Source organism: Ranitomeya imitator, chromosome 6 (assembly GCF_032444005.1).
Source record: "Ranitomeya imitator isolate aRanImi1 chromosome 6, aRanImi1.pri, whole genome shotgun sequence".
NCBI classification, from domain to species: Eukaryota; Metazoa; Chordata; class Amphibia; order Anura; family Dendrobatidae; genus Ranitomeya; species Ranitomeya imitator.
The window spans coordinates 93,563,755-93,586,233 of NC_091287.1; the positions used below are offsets into that span (position 1 = coordinate 93,563,755).

Genomic DNA, 22,479 nt, shown 5'->3' on the forward strand with positions numbered 1-22,479 from the left:
CTGATACATGTAACTTAATCATGTTGGAATTTTACCTGTATAAGACAAGGTGCCGATTTGCAATGTAAACAATAGAAACCAAAGTGACTGTGCTCTAAGTACTTATAATTAAATAAATAAATAAATAACATGATTGATGAAGTCAGTCACAAGCTGTCAATAGCAGAGTATTGAAAACGCAGAAAAATTATAGGTCTTAAGTAAATAAGGTGCAAACTGCAGTACAGATAAGGAGACACGTGTCAAAAGTGACTAGTGTGATAATAAAGAGAAGGAAAAGACCTAAAGGTACCGTCACATTTAGCGATGCTGCAGTGATATAAACAACGATGCCGATCGCTGCAGCGTCGCTGTTTAGGTCGTTGTGTGGTCGCTGGAGAGCTGTCATGCAGACAGCTCTCCAGCGACCAACGATCCCGAAGTCCCCGGGTAACCAGGGTAAACATCGGGTTACTAAGCGCAGGGCCGTGTTTAGTAACCCGATGTTTACCCAGGTTACCATTGTAAAAGTTAAAAAAAAACAAACACTACATACTTACATTCCGGTGTCTGTCCCCCGGCGTCAGCTTCCCTGCACTGTGTCAGCGCCGGCCGGCCGTAAAGCAGAGCACAGCGGTGACGTCAGCGACCAAAAAAAGGTTCTGATCATTCCCAGCGACCAACGATCTCCCAGCAGGGGCCTGATCGTTGGTCGCTGTCACGCATAACGATTTCATTAACGATATCGTTGCTAGGTCACAAAAAGCAACTATATCGTTAACGAAATCGTAATGTGTGAAGGTACCTTAAGTAATTGAATACAATATTGCATGTATAAAAAGAGTTTTTACCTTGCTATGTAATCCTGTACAAGCACGTGGTGTTGTAGAGCTGTGACGAGGCTCGGACTGGCCCATAGGGTAACGGGAATCCCCTGGTGGGCCCCTGTGTAGATCTGGGCCCCCAATCCCACTGTATGTGCAGTACTTGGCATAGTTTACTTATTTTACTCTGTACAGAGAAAAGCAGCATCTCATCATTCATTAACCAAACTACCCAGTTTATTATTATACAGAGATATAGGTAAATTTGTGAAAAATTGTATTAAAATATTTGTATGCAGGTGAAAAGTGGCCCCCCAAAGTCAATGTTACTGGTGGGCCCTTGGCATCCCAGCCCGACACTGGCTGTGACCCTCTGCCCTGATGCGCATTTTGCTCAGCTTTAACTATTCAATTATTCAATGATTATAATCATTGAATATTTATTAATGATTAATTTAATATTTATAATGATTAATGTTGACATTATAAGGATACACTCCATTGACACACGGAACGGTAACACCCATAACAGAAGAAAAGTACAAAGCATAAATTAGAAATTATGTTGTTTTATGGGGTATACAGATACTTACTGAAAAAGACATATAAGGAGAGGTGACAGGATCTCTTAAAGTGTTCTCATGTGAGTGAGCTCTCATTGTAAGTGATGTCTAGTTACTTATTAATACTGAAGATGTCTTTAATGGATCCTGTTACTTTTACAGCTCAGTTTGCGTTTTATCCATACCCTTTACTAAGGATTTATTACACATGTATGATTTCTGTGTTACAGCGATTCCCCACTGAGGATCACCTGATGATTCACAGGCACAAGCATGAAATGACCTTGAAGTTTCCTTCAATAAAGAATGATAACCTGCTGTCAGGTAACATGATATAAAAACTCATAATGGTGCACAGTGACAAAATCTGTTATGAATAACAAAGTTAGAATTTCATTCATTATAGTGGTAGACAAATAGCAGAAACAAATTGAGAACAGTTGATACTGGACTTTTTTGTCAAAAGATGGGAAGCACTTTTTATAGAAATTTCTGATATCATGCACACTGTAATGTTACCCAGTGATGTAGCTATATATAGCAAAGGTACAGAACACAGGCTAGGGACTCAGCATGGAGGAATGGGGGTGGGGGGAAACACATCTGAGTGGGTCCTAATCTACAGTTGTGTGAGAAAGTGTTTTCCCCTTCTTAGTTTCCTTTTCTTTTGCATGTTTGTCACATTTAAATGTTTGAGATCACCAAACGAATTTAAAATATTAAACAAAGATAACACACGTAAACAAAAATAGCTGTTTTTCAATGAAGGTCCAAACCTACAGGGCCCTGTGTCAAAAAGTGATTGCTCCCCAAACCTCTTAATACATAAATTAACTGTGGTTTATCACATTTTTGGGATGCTGATTTCAAATTCCCGAGACACATCCAGGCCTGATTACTTCCACACCTGTTCTCAATCAAGAAATCACTTAAATAAGAGCTGCCTGATAAAGTGAAGTAGACCAAAAGATCCTAAAAAGCTAGACATCATGCCGCGATCCAAAGAAATTCTTTAACAAATGAGAAACAAAGTAATTGAGATCTGTCAGTCTATCAAAGCAACCTGGGCTTCCGTAACACCTCAGCAGTGCCACAGGCTGAACGCCTCCACGCCACGCCACATTGATGCAGTAATTGATGCAAAAGAAGCCTCGACCAAGTATTGGGAGCATTTATTGAACATAAATTTCAGTAGGCAAACATTTCAGATTTTAAAATCATTTTTCAAGCTGGTGTTATAAAGTATTCCAATTTACTGAAATAATGATTTTGGGGTTTTTCATTGGCTGTAAGTCATAATCATCAACATTAACAGAAATAAACACTTGCAATAGAAGGCAACTATGGATTAATCAATCAAATAGTAAACTAAACCTATCTATATTCAGAGTGATAGGCAGGTATATATTGGGGAGTTCTGTATATAGGTTATAAGTTGCTGATCACTGGGTGTTCCACTATTGGGACCCCCACAAATTACATGGATAGGTTCCCAAAGTCCCTGTTTGAATGTAACAACGGTGATGCGTTAACTCTATTGTAAGTCTACACAGTGGCAATGATAGCCGAACAATGTTCTTGGCTATCTCTATCAGTCTGTTAGACTTTGAATGGTTTACAGCTTATTGCCACGGGACAGGTCACCACTTCTTGGAGTAATGGCCAAACATGTGTAGTGCTGCCCTGATGCTGGAGGATATTACTGGGTTGCACTTCTTTCATGCCTCACTGTGTGTTTCTGGTGCTACAGAGGCAAGGCTTCCTCATATTGCCTCATATAACAGCATCAGGGCCACACACAGTTCAGACAAGCGGAAAAATGATGTTGCTGTCCTGAACTGTTCCTCAAGCAGGATAGCCATCGCCCCAGAAATCTGGAAGACTAGAGGCCAGGGAATGATGCGCTACTGCTTGAGAGCATGATAACAAACTCGTAAGTAAAATGTTCAGAGAATAAAGGTTAAACATGAGAGGTTTTTTCATTATTTAGAATTACATGTGTGGCGCCCCTGAGGTCCTGTCGCCACAGAGGTACTGCACCTCATCCAAAGGTGTGGGACTCCTCTCTCGAGTAAGGAGGGAGCACTACCCAGGACCCACATACTTGCATCCAACATCACATCACTTTAGCCTGGCAAGATGGGCAGACACTAGAGAAAGGGGCAGGATCCCACACAGGCGGGAGGAGTAGTGACATTTGGAGGAGAGTTAGTGAGTCGGTGGGAAGGAGGTGAGAAGAAGAGACGTGCAGAAAGGAGCTCCCAGAGAGAGGAAGCTAAAGAAAGGTGAAGCTACAGTAGGAAGAGGTCCTACGGGTAGTGAGTAATCCACCCGTGGGGCCCGCATCCATGCTGATCATCACCAGGTGGAGTGACCAGGTCGGAGTGAGGAACCGATCCCCAAGACTAGGCTCAGCTAGCCAACCGGAGGCTGTGGTATCTGTATTTGCCACAGCCACATCCACACACATTTGCTGAAAAGGAAGCCACATAGGACCAAGGGGACTTGACAGACGTCGCCCGACAAAATCCGAGGCTGCTGGCTTGGGACACTGTGTGTGAAGGCGCAGGGCAGGAAAGGTGAGAGCCAGCGCAGTGAGATGGCCAGGAAAAGGGTCCTCCTTACTTGTGCTTGGTTATTTCATATACAGCAACACACTCCAATACCATGTACCTCTATTGGCTGAGTGGACTCAGCACAAATAGGAAGAGCTGGAAAAATTGCTTCTTGGATCTAAACAATTACAATATTAACCCCTTAATCCCATATGACGTACTATCCCGTCCAGGTGACCTGGGACTTAATTCCCATGGACGGGATAGTACGTCATATGCGATCGGCCGCGCTCACGGGGGGAGCGCGGCCGATCGCGGCCGGGTGTCAGCTGCCTATCGCAGCTGACATCCGGCACTATGTGCCAGGAGCGGTCACGGACCGCTCCCGGCACATTAACCCCCGGCACACCGCGATCAAAGATGATCGCGGTGTGCCGGCGGTGCAGGGAAGCATCGCGCAGGGAGGGGGCTCCCTGCGGGCTTCCCTGAGACGATCGGTACGCGGTGATGTGCTCACCGTGTACCGAGCGTCTTCTCCCTGCAGTCCCCGGATCCAAAATGGCCGCCGGGCTGCATCCGGGTCCTGCAGGGAGCACTTCCGGGTCAGGATCAGGCTGCAGCTGCAGCGCTAATCCTGCCCGGCTGTTTGTCAGATCACCGATCTGATAGAGTGCTGTGCACACTGTCAGATCGGTGATCTGTGATGTCCCCCCCTGGGACAAAGTGAAAAAGTAAAAAAAAAAATTTCCACACTTGTAAAAAAAAAAATAAAAAAAAAATTCCTAAATAAAGCAGAAAAAAAAAAATATTATTCCCATAAATACATTTCTTTACATAACAAAAAAACAATAAAAGTACACATATTTAGTATCGCCGCGTCCGTAACGACCCGACCTATAAAACTGGCCCACTAGTTAACCCCTTCAGTGAACACCGTAAGAAAAAAAAAAAAAAAACGAGCCAAAAAACAACGCTTTATTATCATAACGCTGAACAAAGAGTGGAATAACACGCGATCAAAAAGACGGATATAAATAACCATGTTACCTCTGAAAACGTCATCTTGTCCCGCAAAAAACGAGCCGCCATATAGCATCATAACCAAAAAAATAAAAAAGTTATAGTCCTCTGAATAAAGCGATGCCAAAATAATTATTTTTTCTATAAAATAGCTTTTATCGTATAAAAGCGCCAAAACATAAAAAAAATGATATAAATGAGGTGTCGCTGTAATCGTACTGACCCGAAGAATAAAACTGCTTCATCAATTTTACCAAACGCGGAACGGTATAAACGCCTCCCCCAAAAGAAATTCATGAATAGCTGGTTTTTGGTCATTCTGCCTCACAAAAAAATCGGAATAAAAAGCGATCAAAAACTGTCACGTGTCCGAAAATGTAACCGATAAAAACGTCAACTCGTCCCGCAAAAAACAAGACCTCACATGACTCTGTGGACCAAAATATGGAAAAATTATAGGTCTCAAAATGTGGAGACGCAAAAACTTTTTTGCTATAAAAAGCGTCTTTTAGTGTGTGACGGCTGCCAATCATAAAAATCCGCTAAAAAACTCGCTATAAAAGTAAATCAAACCCCCCTTCATCACCCCCTTAGTTAGGCTAGGTTCACATTGCGTTAATGGGTTAACGCTAACGGACAGCGTTGCACGGCGAAAATGTCACAATTAACGCCGTGCAACGGGTCCGTTAGCACAACCATTGACAGCAATGTGATTTTCAGGTGTAGCGCATCGCTAGAGCGTGCCATTTTCGGCTCGCGCTAGCAAGGTGCCATTCTTTTGTGGCGCGCCTCAGACGCTGCTTGCAGCGTCCGCGGCGCGCCCGAGGTCCGATCCCCGATCTTCCAGAGCGGGGACGTTAACGCGACCACTAAACACGACACCTAAAAAGACATTGTGTTAGCGCAATCCGCTAGTGCTAAACGGATTTCCCTAACGCAATGTGAACCTAGCCTTAGGGAAAAATAATAAAATTAAAAAAAATGTATTTATTTCCATTTTCCGGTTAGGGTTAGGGTTAGGGTTAGGGCTAGGGTTGGGGCTAGGGTTAGGGTTTGGATTACATTTACGGTTGGGATTAGGGTTGGGATTAGAATTAGGGGTGTGTCTGGGTTAGGTGTGTGGTTAGGGTTACAGTTGGGATTAGGGTTAGTGGTGCGTTTGGATTAGGGTTTCATTTATAATTGGGGGGTTTCCACTGTTTAGACACATCAGGGGCTCTCCAAACGCAACATGGCGTCCGATCTCAATTCCAGCCAATTCTGCATTGAAAAAGTAAAACAGTGCTCCTTCACTTCCGAGCTCTCCCGTGCGCCCAAACAGGGGTTTACCCCAACATATGGGGTATCAGCGTACTCGAGACAAATTGGACAACAACTTTTTCGGTCCAAGTTCTCTTGTTATCCTTGGGAAAATAAAAATTTGGGGGGCTAAAAATCATTTTTGTGGGAAAAAAAAGGATTTTTATTTTCACGGCTCTGCGTTGTAAACTGTAGTGAAACACTTGGGGGTTCAAAGTTTTCACAACACATCTAGATAAGTTCCATGGGAGGTCTAGTTTCCAATATGGGGTCACTTGTGGGTGGTTTCTACTGTTTGGGTACATCAGGGGCTCTGCAAATGCAACGTGACGCCTGCAGACCAATCCATCTAAGTCTGCATTCCAAATGGCGCTCCTTCCCTTCCGAGCTCTGCCATGAGCCCAAACAGTGGTTCCCCCCCACATATGGGGTATCAGCGTACTCAGGACAAATTGAACAACAACTTTTGGGGTCCAATTTATTCTGTTACCCTTGTAAAAATACAAAGCTGGGGGCTAATAAATCATTTTTGTGAAAAAAAAAAGAATTTTTATTTTCACGGGTCTGCGTTATAAACTGTAGTGAAACACTTAGGGGTTCAAAGTTCTCACAACACATCTAGATAAGTTCCATGGGAGGTCTAGTTTCTAATATGGGGTCACTTGTGGGGGGTTTGTACTGTTTGGGTACATCAGGGGCTCTGCAAATGCAACGTGACTCCTGCAGACCAATCCATCTAAGTCTGCATTCCAAATGGCGCTCCTTCCCTTCCGAGCTCTGCCATGCGCCCAAACAGTGGTTCCCCCCCACATATGGGGTATCAGCGTACTCAGGACAAATTGGACAACAACTTTTGGGGTCCAATTTATTATGTTACCCTTGTGAAAATACAAAACTGGGGGCTAAAAAATTTTTGCGAAAAAAAAAAAATAAATTTATTTTAACGGCTCTGCGTTATAAACTGTAGTGAAACACTTGGGGGTTCAAAGCTCTCAAAACACATCTAGATAAGTTCCTTAGAGGGTCTAGTTTCCAAAATGGTGTCACTTGTGGGGGTTTTTAATGTTTAGGCACATCAGGGGCTCTCCAAACCAACATGGCGTCCCATCTTAATTCCAGTCAATTTTGCATTGAAAAGTCAAATGGCGCTCCTTCCCTTCCGAGCTCTGCTATGCACCCAAAAAGTGGTTTACCCCCACATATGGGGTATCGTCGCACTCAGGACAAATTGCACAACAACTTTTGTGGTCTAATTTCTTCTCTTACCCTTGGGAAAATAAAAAATTGGTGGCGAAAAGATTATTTTTGTGAAAAAATATGATTTTTTATTTTTACGGCTCTGCATTATAAACTTCTGTGAAGCACCTGGGGGTTTAAAGTGCTCAATATGCATCTAGATAAGTTCCTTAAGGGGTCTACTTTCCAAAATGGTGTCACTTGTGGGGATTTCAATGTTTAGGCACATCAGGGGCTCTCCAAACGCAACATGGCATCCCATCTCATTTCCCGTCAATTTTGCATTGAAAAGTAAAATGGCGCTCCTTCCCTTCCGAGCTCTGCCATACGCCCAAACAATGGTTTACACCCATATACGGGGTATCAGCGTACTCAGGACAAATTGGCCAACAATTTTTGAGGTTCAATTTCTTCTCTTACTCTTGGGAAAATAAAAAATTGGGGGCGAAAAGATCATTTTTGTGAAAAAATATGATTTTTTATTTTTACGGCTCTGCATTATAAACTTCTGTGAAGCAATTGGTGGGTCAAAGTGGTCACCACACATCTAGATAAGTTCCTTAGGGTGTCTACTTTCCAAAATGGTGTCACTTGTGGGGGGTTTCAATGTTTAGGCACATCAGTGGCTCTCCAAACGCAACATGGTGTCCCATCTCAATTCCTGTCAATTTTGCATTTAAAAGTCAAATGGCGCTCCTTCCCTTCCGAGCTCTGCCATGCGCCCAAACAGTGGTTTACCCCCACATATGGGGTATCAGCGTACTCAGAACAGATTGTACAACAATGTTTGGCATCCATTTTATCCTGTTACCCTTGGTAAAATAAAACAAATTGGAGCTGAAATAAATTTTGTGTGAAAAAAAGTTAAATATTCATTTTTATTTAAACATTCCAAAAATTCCTGTGAAACCCCTGAAGGGTTAATAAACTTCTTGAATGTGGTTTTGAGCACCTTGAGGGGTGCAGTTTTTAGAATGGTGTCACACTTGGGTATTTTCTATCATATAGACCCCTCAAAATGACATCAAATGAGATGTGGTCCCTAAAAAAAAATGGTGTTGTAAAAATGAGAAATTGCTGGTCAACTTTGAACCCTTATAACTCCCTAACAAAAAAAAATTTTGGTTCCAAAATTGTGCTGATGTAAAGGAGACATGTGGGAAATGTTACTTATTAAGTATTTTGCGTGACATATCTCTGTGATTTAAGGGCATAAAAATTTAAAGTTGGAAAATTGCGAAATTTTCAAAATTTTCGCCAAATTTCCGTTTTTTTCACAAATAAACGCAAGTTATATCGAATAAATGTTACTACTAAAATGAAGTACAATATGTCACGAGAAAACAATGTCAGAATCGCCAAGATCCGTTGAAGCGTTCCAGAGTTATAACCTCATAAAGGGACAGTGGTCAGAATTGTAAAAATTGGCCCGGTCATTAACGTGCAAACCACCCTCGGGGCTTAAGGGGTTAAAGGGGTTTTCCTATCACAAAATATTCATTACCTATCCATAGGGCTCTTGTTCATGACCATGTTTTCAGTCCGAGTGCAATCTGACAAAATATCAGATCCCACTCGGGCCAATGTTATTCTATGGGTCCATGCACATGTACAATTTTTATCCCAGACCAAGACTGTCCAAGGAAAAATTGCAATATGCATGAGTTGCATCCGATTACAGATCACACTTGGCCATGCAAGTTAATGAGTCAATGGAAAAAATAAGACAGCATTCGGATCACATCTGAATGGAGTCTAATTTTCACAAACGTACACAATGGAGAATATGGAGAAATTTTTTTTTTCAATCTTCTCCTCATCCGAAATTAGAGTTTGATCAGGGGGTGATTAATATAATGGGGCTGATTTTCTTTAATGTGAAATATGGTCATGTGACCCTAGTCTTAGGATGAGTCGTCAATTTCAGATTGGTGGGGTCCAATACTATGCACCTGCTTCTTTAAAGTGGATCTGTCACCAGATTTCACTATGTAAACCATATATTTTCAAATCGATGTCTTGGGCTTTATGAGGATGGTGTATTAACTTTCAAAATCAGAATGCCTGAATGATCCTGATATTATGATGTGCATTTTATGAGTCCAGCTACAAAGTGAGAACTCGTCGTGAGCCCAAGGTAAAAGAGGCACTGGAGAGCTGTGAATCAGGCTAGGTGGGTAGAAATGGTGTAAAAGGAAACCTGTCATCATCCCAAACACTATTAACCGGAAAGCAGGGGGCTGGGAGGAAATTAACCTTTTTCCTCCCGAGAGGTGCTGCTTTTCTGTTTTAGACTTGTTCCCAAAGCAGTCACTGTTCACAGCATTGTCAGCCATGACAATAAGCATGCCCCGCTATTTTGATTGACAGCTTGCTCTGCACAGATGCTCTATAGAGCGAGCTGTCAATCAAAGTGCCAGGAAGTGCTTAAAGCCACTGCTCACAGCATACTGACTGTATACATGACTGTAGTCGTTTCGGGCACAGCTCTATAACTGAGAACTCGTGGCTTGCATCCTTACACTGATCATATATCAATAACTTAGTCATCTATAGATGCAATCACTTTTTCCTTTAATCACTTCACACATCTTGCTCATCTGAGTATCTAATATTATAGGATCAGGCCTTGGAAGCAAGCTCTATTGCTGATTCCACTTCTCCCCAGATTTCAGTCATTCCTCTTACTCCTTTATAGAGCCCACCCTTTTAATTTGTTACAAATGAGAATGCTTATTCATCAGATTAAATGCAGTGTTTCAATCATTAATGGTCTTTTTAAGCCTGATCCTTAGTGGCTGCTTCATCCCAGAGCTCTGCCCAGTCTCTCTGTGGGTCCTCCTATCTCACATGCGTTTGCTTTCCATACGTTAGCTAGGAAGATCAAAAACACTCGCTTTTATGGGTGCACTTCCAACCTCACCTATTGGCCACTATCAAGTAAGAATCAGTACAGTGACTCAGTGGTTAGCCCTGTTGATTTGCAGCGTTGGGGTCCTGGGTTCAAGTCCCACTAGGAACAACATCTGCAAGGAGTTTGTATGTTCTCCCCGTGTTTGCTTGAGTTTCATCTTCCACTCCAGAGACATACTGATAGGCAATTTACATTGTAAGTCCCAATTTCCTTAATGATAATGTCTGTAAAGTGCTGCAAAATATGTTGGCGCCATATAAGAAAAGTACCAAAAATGGCCCTCTCTGACTGATGCCTTCTCCTGCAGGATGTCATCAACCATGGACAGTTCACAACTCCTACTCTATGCTCTAGGGTTAGCAAAACACGAAAAATGCCAAGGGTGGTGAATACTTTCACAAGCCACTGTAGAATCAAAGAATAAGAAAAAACAGCAGTACTCTGCATAAGCTAAAACATTAAATCTAGACTGTGTTACTACTCAAAAAGATGGACTTACAAAAATGAATGTTCTTAGCACATAAATTGGCCAATTCATATATGCCCATCAACCAGGGCAATGTGACATCATTTTTGTAAGTACATCTTTTTGAGTAGTAACAGTCTAGATTTAATGTTTTCAGTGTTTACCCATAGCTTGGGTAATATGAGTGCTGCTGTGTTTTCTTTTTCTATATTATGCAGCCATGGCAGCTTGCACCTGTTCACACTTAAGAGGTGCTGGTCAGGTTTTTCTGGATAGATAGATAGATAGATAGATAGATAGATAGATAGATAATTAAAGAAAATTTGGCAGTATTACAAAAAAAAAAAATGGGTGTAATAAAACCTGTAAAGGTGATGTCCAAACCTCCAAAGTAGAATATCAGAAAAAAACAGGCAGCACTCCAAAAATCAAAATAAAAAACTGTGACTTTATTGATCCATTAGCAGCAACGTTTCGGCAGATTTCGGAAATCTGCCGAAACGTTGCTGCTAATGGATCAGTACTGTAAAGCCACGGTTTTTCATTTTGATTTTTGGAGTGCTGCTTGTTTTTTTCTGATTTTTTTTCTGATCTTCTAGATTTTCTAGATAGATTGATTGATTGATTGATTGATTGAGCAAAACTGAATTATTTCTTTTTTAAACCATAAGTCACTTATAAGAAAAAAAGATTTTTCCTAAAGTGATATGGAAAATCACATTACAATATATGTCTAGACAGAGATATTTGTATTTTTGTCTATTATATGTAATTATAATCGTTACCTTGTAAATATGTTCTTCCTCAGACCAGACACCAACTCCAACTCGTTTCTTGAAAAACTGTGAAGAAGTGGGGCTCTTCAATGACATTGACTTGGAGCACGAATTTAGAAGTGCACAAGAAGAAGAAAACAGCAAAAGGGTAAGAGTTCTAACTTCTAAGTCATTTATCCCAAAAAAGTAACATGACTAGCTTTCATTCACCATTTTTAGAAACGGAGGAGAGTGCAAAACCTAATTCCATATGGACACAGGAACAAGCATAAATAATACAATATGGTGAAAACATTTTTTTTCTCTGCTCGGCTTCATTCTAAATCTAAAAGCTCTGATTGTGTCAGAACTGCTGCACCCAATAAACTAAGTAATATATCTCTGGATTTGGCTTCTCTTCACCTACATCAGGCTTCTCTCAGATGAGGTAACCCAAATCCTGCTGACAGATTCCCTTTAAACCCTTAGGCTAGGTTCACATTGCGTTAGTGCAATCCATTTAGCGCATACGCTAATGGAATGCGCTAACGCAATGTCCAAAAAGGGATTGCGTTTAGTGATCCTGCTGCAAGCAGCGTTCGAGGTCCATCTGAAAATAACGGGACATCGCTGACGCATGCCAAAAAAGGCATACGTTAGTGATGCGTTAGTAACATTGCGGTCAATGGATGCGCTAATGGATCCGTTACATAGCCTTAATTGCGCCAACTGCGCCATGTAACGGATTCCGTTAGCGGACACCCATTAACGCAATGTGAACCCAGCCTTACCGACGAGGCCAAATTTTTAACATCTGACTAGTGTGACTTTATGTGGTAATAACTCTGCAATGCTTTAACACATCCCAGTAATTTTGAGATTATTTTTTGTGGCACATTATAGTTTATGATAATGATAAATTTAGGTTGATATGTTTTGCGTTTATTTATAAAAAATATCGGAAATGTAATAGAATTTTTTTTTAAAAGTGCAATTTTCAAACTTTCATTGATTATCTCTTTAATCCAAATAATCATACCACACAAAAACATTAATAAATAACATTTCCCTCATGTCTTCTATACATCAGCATCTTTTGTAAAATGTTCTTTATATTATTAGAATTTTAGAAGGTTGAAAATGTAGCAGCATTTTTTTTATTTTTTCAGCAAAATGTACAAAATCTTTTATTAGGGACCTTATTCAGTTTTGAAGTGACTTTGGGGGTCCTATATATTGGCAAACCCTCAAAAGTGATACCATTTAAAAACAAAAACACACCCCTCAACATATTCAAAACTGCTGTCAAGTAGTTTATTAACCCTCCATGTGCATTTAAGGAATTAACGCAAAGTGTCATGACAGGAAAGAAAAATGTTATTTTTGCCACCTAAATGTCGCTAACTTCTGAACAGGTTACTATAATCGGCAGACTCTAAGGCCATTATTTGTTAATAAATTGTAATGCAAAACATCAGGACCACACAATCATAATCTCAGGGTGTCGATGGGGTTAACGAAGAAGCCCACCCACACTTCGTTAACCGTTTAGATCCTGTAGTCTCATTTAAGTAAAAATATTTATTCGTGGTCATTAAAGGATTATTTAGCTCCCCATAACTCCCTAAATTGTTTGTTTCAGAATAGTCCATGGTGATCTTTTACTAGGACAGGCCGTTAATGTCATTCCAGCAGTATTCTGGCCATTATGACCCTATCGATCACTGGAATGACTCCTGTGTATTGATTATATGGCCTCTGGAGAAAAAAAGAGTGGATCCATGAGGTTCGCACTATTGCCATTTTCATATATCCTGGTTAGGAATTAAGGAGCTTGATTTTTTGGGCTATAGTGAATGTAAAGAATCCATCAACTCAAAATTGACTTTCACAGACAAGCAACTCCATTTGGCATGTCTCAAGTCTATGGTCGTATTTAGCCTTTCACTTCAATTCAAGAATGTGGCCTTCACGGCAGCAGTCCCCACATTCTGTTCACTCAGTAGATGCTGGCATGTTGAGTGAGTTAAGGTAAAAGGTTGACAGAACCAAATACCAAGTAGCATAGTCAGGAGAAAAAATGGGTTCTACTCAAGGGAGTAAGACAGAGACTTGAGGCAGAAGAGTATAAAACAGTTCACGGTGAAGACCACAAAGGTATTTGAGAGATATCTAAGAGTAATCAAGGTACAGAAGCTGGTCCAGGACACAAACAGTCAATCAAATAGCATAGGATATATTATTTTAGTTGTATTCATGTACTAATGGCTCAGCAGGAGAAAACTCTCCACCCTCTCCTTCCAAGAGGAGTTGAGGGCAGAGCATGTAGGGGTGGACGAGTGTGTTCCCCAGCCATGATTTTATCACTCTCTTCCAAGCTGTACGCACCACTCATATGGTCTGAGTGGCTAAGTTGGAAAGTGGAGGCAGCAAGTGTTGGAGCAGAGACATGTAAGTTCATTACAGTGGAGATTGCTGTTTCCAACAGGTGGCGCTATAGCGTTCAAGTCCTTTTCCTCTCTGAAGAGGCAAAATTTGCCTGGTTCATTGGGGAGTGATTACAAGCAGTGTCTCTTGCTCTCATGTACCTGCCCTGAATACTAGCAGTGTCTCTTGCTCTCGTGTACCTGCCCTGACTACTAGCAGTGTCTCTTGCTCTCGTGTACCTGCCCTGACTACTAGCAGTGTCTCTTGCTCTCGTGTACCTGCCCTGACTACTAGCAGTGTCTCTTGCTCTCGTGTACCTGCCCTGACTACTAGCAGTGTCTCTTGCTCTCGTGTACCTACTCTATTCTGCATAGCTTGTAGACCGAGTATGGTGTATTCCTTATCATTTTTTATTTTATTATTCATTTGTTCTTTTTCTTCACTGTAATAAATTGACTAGATGCTTTAAATGAAGAAAAAATAAACAAATTTTAATATGAATGAGGAATAACAGAGGGATGATTTTGGGTGAGTGAGTTTATGAATGGTTGATACATTTTGTCTGCTTGTTTCTGAGAACCATGAAGATCAATTTGGGAAAATCCAGATGCCATTGTTAAAACTAACAACTTGTGCCTTGCCTAAGCTTTTTACTGTGGAAAATACGAAACATTTAAGGTTAAATAATGTATTAATTTTGCTACAGGTGGTTAATATATGGCTCTTGTATGACTGCTAAAGATGAACATGAACACATGGATTGGTTTTCATTCATCCAAGCCTTTGCATGCTTAAAGTAAGCCTGCAACTGGAACAGGTTACATACTCCGTAATAGGAACCACATTTGTGTAAATGGTCAAGGCGAGCACAGTTTTATAATAATGTCATCTATTCTTTCCCAGGACTAGAATGCTCTCAGAGAACCATGAACATTGTATGGATGATTGAGTCCTGTTATAAATCATAATATTACATAGAAAATTCCTTTTTTGTCCAGGAACTTTGTTTTAGATCACATAAAGGTCCAAATTCAATAAGACTGATGGTTTCTACACCAGTCTTAATGAGGGGCATGCAGGAATAAGGGTGCTTTTGCATTGCGATTTGTGGGTCCTGTCCAAATCCCCCACAAAACGGGACTCAGCCATATGTGCCGACGGGGCCATAGACTATAATGGTGCCTGCAGAGTGAACGCGCACTCTAACGTGCATCATTTTAAGGAGTATACGCCTACTGGAGGAGGACACTCAGACATAGTAGACAGCATCTGGGTGTCTGTCTCCGGCAGGCATATACACCCAAAAATGAGGCACAACAGAACACATGTTCACTCTGCCTGCACCATTTTAGTCTATGGCCCTGTAGATACATATATCAGAATCCTGTTTTGTGGGGGGATTTCGAATGCATGCTCCAACGGGACCCACGAATGTGAAGATAACCACAATGTGAAAGCATCCTAAGATGCACCAAATTCATTAAGAGTCATATTCCACTTAATGAACACTGTGCATCTTATCAGTGGCGTGCCCCTCACAGAAATGTTACTCTAGTCAGGGACTGGAATTATATTTCTGTTTTACGAAAAACCGCCACTATCCATAAATTTAATGAGCTGTTTTAGCCATGCCCCATCTCGCCTCAGTGCCTCCATTTTGGTTGGAAAAATTACTGCACAACTCTGCATTGCGCAAAATTAGCAATTATTCAAAGTGTTTTATGCCAATTTTCTGGTGCAAACACTTTTATGTAAAGTGTAAATTTCCATTGTGGTGAGGATAAAAGTTCCACATTCTGTCAATCAGTGTGGGTCCCGTCAATAAGACCCCCACCAATCAATAAGTTATCACTTATTCTGTAGACAGAGGATAACTTGTCTTCACCAAAGAACCCCATTAAGTGCATCTCTGTCACTGCCTAATAGTTTATATTTGGAAGATGGGAGTGGTGATCTGTGCTGCCGAGGATATTTCCCGATATGGATCCTGAGGATGTGATTTAAGAATAGCAAAGTGATTTATTCTCAACGTGTTTCGAAGTTGGACTAACTTGAAAATTTGAAATGCGTTGAGAATAAACTGCTTTAGGCTATGTTCACACGCTGCAGATTTTGCTGCAGATCCGCAGCATTTCCACAGCTGCGGGTCCGCAGCAGTTTTCCATGCGTTGTAATGTAAATCTATGGGAAACGCAATACGCAGTGCACATGCTGTGGAAAAAAACGCGCGGAAACACAGCGGTTTACATTCCGCAGCATGTCAATTCTTTGTGCGGAATCCGCAGCAGTTTTACACCTGCTCCTCAATAGGAATCCGCAGGTGTAAAACCGCAGTGCAATCCGCACAAAAACCGCAGTAAATCCGCGATAAATCCGCAGGAAAAATGCAGTGTTCTTGCCCTGCGGATTTATCAAATCCGCTGCGGAAAAATCCGCAGTGGACCATTCCTACGTGTGCACATACCCTTATTGTTCATACATTACGTCATCTAGATTCTTATTGCGATTACTGTGGATTTCTTGATTAAGTTAGTCAAACTTCGAAACGCAAATATTTGAAGGGTTTCTGAGGGATGTTATTCTGGATTATCTCAATGAGAATAACTGTTTAACTCCATATCAGCATGGGTTTATGAGAAATCGCTCCTGTCAAACCAATCTAATCAGTTTTTATGAAGAGGTAAGCTATAGGCTGGACCACGGTGAGTCATTGGACGTGGTATATCTCGATTTTTCCAAAGCGTTTGATACCGTGCCGCACAAGAGGTTGGTACACAAAATGAGAATGCTTGGTCTGGGGGAAATTGTGTGTAAATGGGTTAGTAACTGGCTTAGTGATAGAAAGCAGAGGGTGGTTATAAATGGTATAGTCTCTAACTGGGTCGCTGTGACCAGTGGGGTACCGCAGGGGTCAGTATTGGGACCTGTTCTCTTCAACATATTCATTAATGATCTGGTAGAAGGTTTACACAGTAAAATATCGATATTTGCAGATGATACAAAACTATGTAAAGCAGTTAATACAAGAGAAGATAGTATTCTGCTACAGATGGATCTGGATAAGTTGGAAACTTGGGCTGAAAGGTGGCAGATGAGGTTTAACAATGATAAATGTAAGGTTATACACATGGGAAGAAGGAATCAATGTCACCATTACACACTGAATGGGAAACCACTGGGTAAATCTGACAGGGAGAAGGACTTGGGGATCCTAGTTAATGATAAACTTACCTGGAGCAGCCAGTGCCAGGCAGCAGCTGCCAAGGCAAACAGGATCATGGGGTGCATTAAAAGAGGTCTGGATACACATGATGAGAGCATTATACTGCCTCTGTACAAATCCCTAGTTAGACCGCACATGGAGTACTGTGTCCAGTTTTGGGCACCGGTGCTCAGGAAGGATATAATGGAACTAGAGAGAGTACAAAGGAGGGCAACAAAATTAATAAAGGGGATGGGAGAACTACAATACCCAGATAGATTAGCGAAATTAGGATTATTTAGTCTAGAAAAAAGACGACTGAGGGGCGATCTAATAACCATGTATAAGTATATAAGGGGACAATACAAATATCTCGCTGAGGATCTGTTTATACCAAGGAAGGTGACGGGCACAAGGGGGCATTCTTTGCGTCTGGAGGAGAGAAGGTTTTTCCACCAACATAGAAGAGGATTCTTTACTGTTAGGGCAGTGAGAATCTGGAATTGCTTGCCTGAGGAGGTGGTGATGGCGAACTCAGTCGAGGGGTTCAAGAGAGGCCTGGATGTCTTCCTGGAGCAGAACAATATTGTATCATACAATTAGGTTCTGTAGAAGGACGTAGATCTGGGGATTTATTATGATGGAATATAGGCTGAACTGGATGGACAAATGTCTTTTTTCGGCCTTACTAACTATGTTACTATGTATGTTACTATGTTACTATGTTGAGGATAAACCTCTTTATTATTACTTCATCACATTCTCTGGATACTTATTGGGAATATCTTCTCAGCAGCGCAGATCACTACTCCTTTCTTCCAAACATATGCTAACACGGCAGGTTTTCCTGTCTTCATGGTGCCACATCAGCTGTTTCTTGTTTCTATTCCTCAGTTGTGGGTTTCACGACCCCAAAAGGTGAGCAATTACCTATTCCTTTACCTGAACTTGCCTACCAGATAAGACCCTATTGCACTTGTCTTCCCCTTTTTTATCCAGCCTACTATGTAATAGTCACAGAACAGGGAAGGATGACATTTTCAAGTATTTAAATGGAATCTGACATGTTTCCCATGTCCCACAAACCAGCCCCATACCTTTATCCCACTGTTTATACTTTTTCCAATCCCCTTTTTTTGTTTTCTGTTTAAATAATTTTCATTAAATGTATTTATTTAATTTATTTAATTTGTCCAGGGATATGCAAATCAGTGGGCAACCATTCAAGGGGGCATTTTCTTCTCCAGGACTAATAGTGCCACTTATGTTATCATGTCCCTGTCTTTTCAAATCTCTATCTGACAATGTGCAGTGAACCAGTTGTACACATACCGTGAGTAAAGATGCTATACACATCAGAAACACATAGGTGATACTTTTTATAGAAAATCCTTTGATATAATAATGATTTTATAATCTACTAATAAAACATTGGAAATGTATCTCAGTTTGAGCTGGATCTATTTCTACATTGTCATCGACTCACGTATGCGCACTTTGACCATGAATTGTTGCCTGTGTGTAGGTATTACAGAGATTGTTTCTTTGCTTTGCAATACTTTTCAACTGGATGTGCATCCATGGACACACATCCAGATGAAACTAGTAGTGGCACTGGCTCCAAAACCTGCTATAAAATCACTACAAGTACTCTATGAATAAACATCCTCTTTATTTCAATGGGAAAATATACCTCTAGTGCACTTGTTGCTGTTTTTGTCCATCTGGAAAAAGAAATATGCTAATTCTTAGGCTGTGTGCCCACAATGAGTCTTACAGGTCCACCAGAGGAGATGGGATTTATAGAGATCTCATGCCCACTGTGCTTCTTTTTTACTCAAAGTAAAATGACTTGCGTTGTGTGTTAAAATCTTTAGCATATCAGTTTCTCTTACAGGTTCACTGATTTTTCTGTGTGGATTTTCCCAATAGACTTGATTTCAGGTGGAAAATTTGCAAGTAAAAAGCATATGCATTTTTAGTGCATTTGTGTAGAGGAAATGCATAAAAAAATGCATATAACATCGGCGCATGACTATATCAATAAAGTTTTGTAAAAGCCAAATACCAGGAAGTATTAAAAAGAAAGCAGTTTTATTTAAAACATGACAAACCAAAAAGAGACAAAAAACGAAGTGTCAAAAACTCAATAAAAATGCATGTAAAGAATGCACCCAAAAACGCAATGAAAAGATACAAGTAACCTATTGCTTAATAGGTGCAGAAATGGTGCAGAAAATCTGCAATATGAAAAGCTCATCGTGGGAATGTAGCAGAAGTTGTGCCAAAAATGCACTAAAAACGGCACAAAAAAGGCTTCAAACAAACAAAACTCCGTGTGAACATACCATTTCAATACACTTCCTATTCTTTTCATTAAGAAAACACACTTATGAATATCCAGTTCTGTTTTTTTACCACGTGAAATATAAAGCAATATGTCAATACTTGCCATGTTTCAACTTGAAAAAAGCTACTGAATCAATTCAGGCAGAAAAAAATGCTCCTTGGGATATGTTCACTTAGAGTTTTTAAAGGGAACCTGTCACCCCGAAAATCGCGGGTGAGGTAAGCCCACCGGCATCAGGGGCTTATCTACAGCATTCTGTAATGCTGTAGATAAGCCCCCGATGTTACTTGAAAGAGGAGAAAAAGACGTTAGATTATACTCACCCAGGGGCGGTCCCGCTGCTGGTTCGGTTGGATGGGCGTCTCTGGTCCGCTGCGGCGCCTCCCATCTTCATTCCAAGACGTCCTCTTCTGATCTTCAGCCATGGCTCCGGCGCAGGCGTACTTTGTCTGCCCTGTTGAGGGCAGAGGAAAGTACTGCAGTGCGCAGGCGCCGGAAAGGTCAGAGAGGCCCGGCGCCTGAGTCATAAACACTTACCTCTTACTGAGGCAAGAGAGGCCTGCAGTTCTTTCGGTGTTGTTGTGGGGTCTTTTGTGACCTCGTAGATGAGTCGTTACTGTGCTCTTGGGGTAATATTGGTTTGCCGGCCACTCCTGGGATGGTTCACCACTGTTCCATCTTTTTGCCATTTGTGGATAATGGCTCTCACTGTGGTTCTAGAAATGGCTTTATAACCTTTTCCAGACTAATAGATCTCAATTACATTTTTTCTCATTTGTTTCAGAATTTCTTTGGATCGCGACATAATGTCTAGTTTTTGAGGATTTTTTGGTCTACTTCACTTTGTCAGGCAGGTCCTATTTATGTGATTTCTTGATTGAGAACAGATGTGGCAGTAATTAGGCCTGGATGTGGCTAGGAAATTTGAGCTCAGCTTCCCAAAGATGTGATAAACCACAGTTAAATTATATTTTTAAGGGTGGGGAGGGGGCAATACATTTTTCACACAGGACCCGGTAGGTTTGGATTCCTTTTTCTCTTAATAATAAAGACCTTAACTTAAAATGTTTACTTGTGTTATCACTGTCTAAAATAAATTTGTTTTGCGATCTGAAACATTTAAGTGTGACAAACATGAAAAAGAATAGGAAATTAGGAAGGGAGCAAACACTTTCTGTATAGTGCATATGGCGCTGTTTTTTCCATGTGAAAAAAGTAGCAACATGTTAATTTTTGAGGTATTTCTGCAGGGAAAAAATGCTAAAAATGTAATGTCTGAGTCAATAGAAGCAAAAAAGTCCCATACATTTTAAAAAAATAAACAGACGCACATACCAAAAATACTTTTAGAAGCTTTTTTCCCAGAAATTTTCAGCCAGAAAAAAACATAAAAATCCTCTGTGTGAACATATCATGAAATAATTACTATGCATATTGCCATCAATTGCTCATATGAGCTTGTCAAGTGTGTACTGTACAAGCAGGACACTTTAATCCTTGAGTATTTTTTTAGCGCTTTATGGTGCTGCTGATAGATGAAAGACCATAAAGAACCCAAAACGGTGTGATTATGAAGTGGTGATCTTCCTGAGGAAAAATATGCTTTACACAGTGAGGAAATAAGTCAAGGCCATGGAATAATGCTGAATTTCCTCTCCTATTCACTTTAGGAAACCTTGACTGTCTAATGCACTTGCCAGTTTTAAATCGGAAATGTTGTGGAAGGACAGCAGTATTGGTACATAGTGATGGATGTAAAATTCTCATTTTAAGTTTGACATTGTACCAATGATACCAAGGTTTTTCAGCAGGGACTAGATATTTGGCCAACATAAGCTGCTGTATTGATTTCCTTGTTGTCAAGGAACGGAAATGGTAGAAAAAAAATAACATGGAAATATTAACTGTACATTTATGAGGTTCAAGCTGCAGTAATTATTCACTATGTTGTTCTGTCATTGGTGAGGTCATGTGCTGGTGAAAATGGAAGCCATATTTGTGCAAAGTGTGCATTTTACGGTGGGACAGAGCAGCCTTAAAGGGGTTGTCCAGGATTAGAAACCCTTGCTTACTTTCTTCCAAAAACAACGCCACACCTGTCTACAGTGTTTTGTATTATAGAAACTTGATTCCAGCTCACCCAGTTGCCCTATGCTCATCCACCTAGGGCTCAGACACTGGCCTCGCCCTGGCCTCACATCAAGGACAATAGAAAAAAAATTGGAGTCCGGCTCAACAGGACTGGATTTTCCTTTTCTTTTTCAAAAGAAATCATAGTGCATACAAAAGAAAAATGTACATGGTCAAAATGACCCAGTCGACGCATTTCGACTGCACTAGGCAGTCTTACTCCGACGCGTTTCGACTGCACTAGGCAGTCGAAACGCGTCGACTGGGTCATGTCGACTATGTACATTTTTCTTTTGTATGCACTATAAAAAGAAAAGGAAAATCCAGTCCTGTTGAGCCGGACTCCAGTGTTTTGTATTATAACTTGTTTCAATATAACTGCATGGGACATGAGTTACAACACCATGCATGTTACAGGAGGACTGTTGGCCAAAGAATTGATGGCCTCCATGTTTGTACCCTTTTAAGTGTCACAACTGACAGTGGCATTTGAGAAGTTAAATTTTTGTGACCAGTTACTATTGGGTGCCTGTTGTGTAACTTATAAGAAAAGTCATGCTGTAAGGAGAGGATTCAGCTTATGAGCCTATCCCATGCATAGAGTGCACAAATCGGGTGTAAATGTACGGTGGATGGCACTAAAGGTGTTAACATTTCTGACAAGGTAAAATACTTAATTGTTCATAAAAGTGAGCAGATGTCCATCCTAATGTCAGGTCAGTTGGCAAATTTTGAGAATTACATATACAGTTGTCAAAA

The 22,479-nt window shown here is 40.8% G+C and overlaps 1 protein-coding gene across 2 annotated transcripts in view; it reads left to right on the forward strand.

Moving 5' to 3' along the window:
* CREB5 (cAMP responsive element binding protein 5) overlaps positions 1-22,479 on the forward strand; it is a 622,793-nt gene that overhangs the window by 147,654 nt on the left and 452,660 nt on the right. For both annotated transcript variants that reach the window (XM_069729919.1, XM_069729920.1), the window contains exons 3-4: positions 1,597-1,690; positions 11,665-11,780. In XM_069729919.1, coding sequence (XP_069586020.1) covers positions 1,597-1,690; positions 11,665-11,780 — 210 coding nt within the window. The remainder of the gene's footprint in view (positions 1-1,596; positions 1,691-11,664; positions 11,781-22,479) is intronic.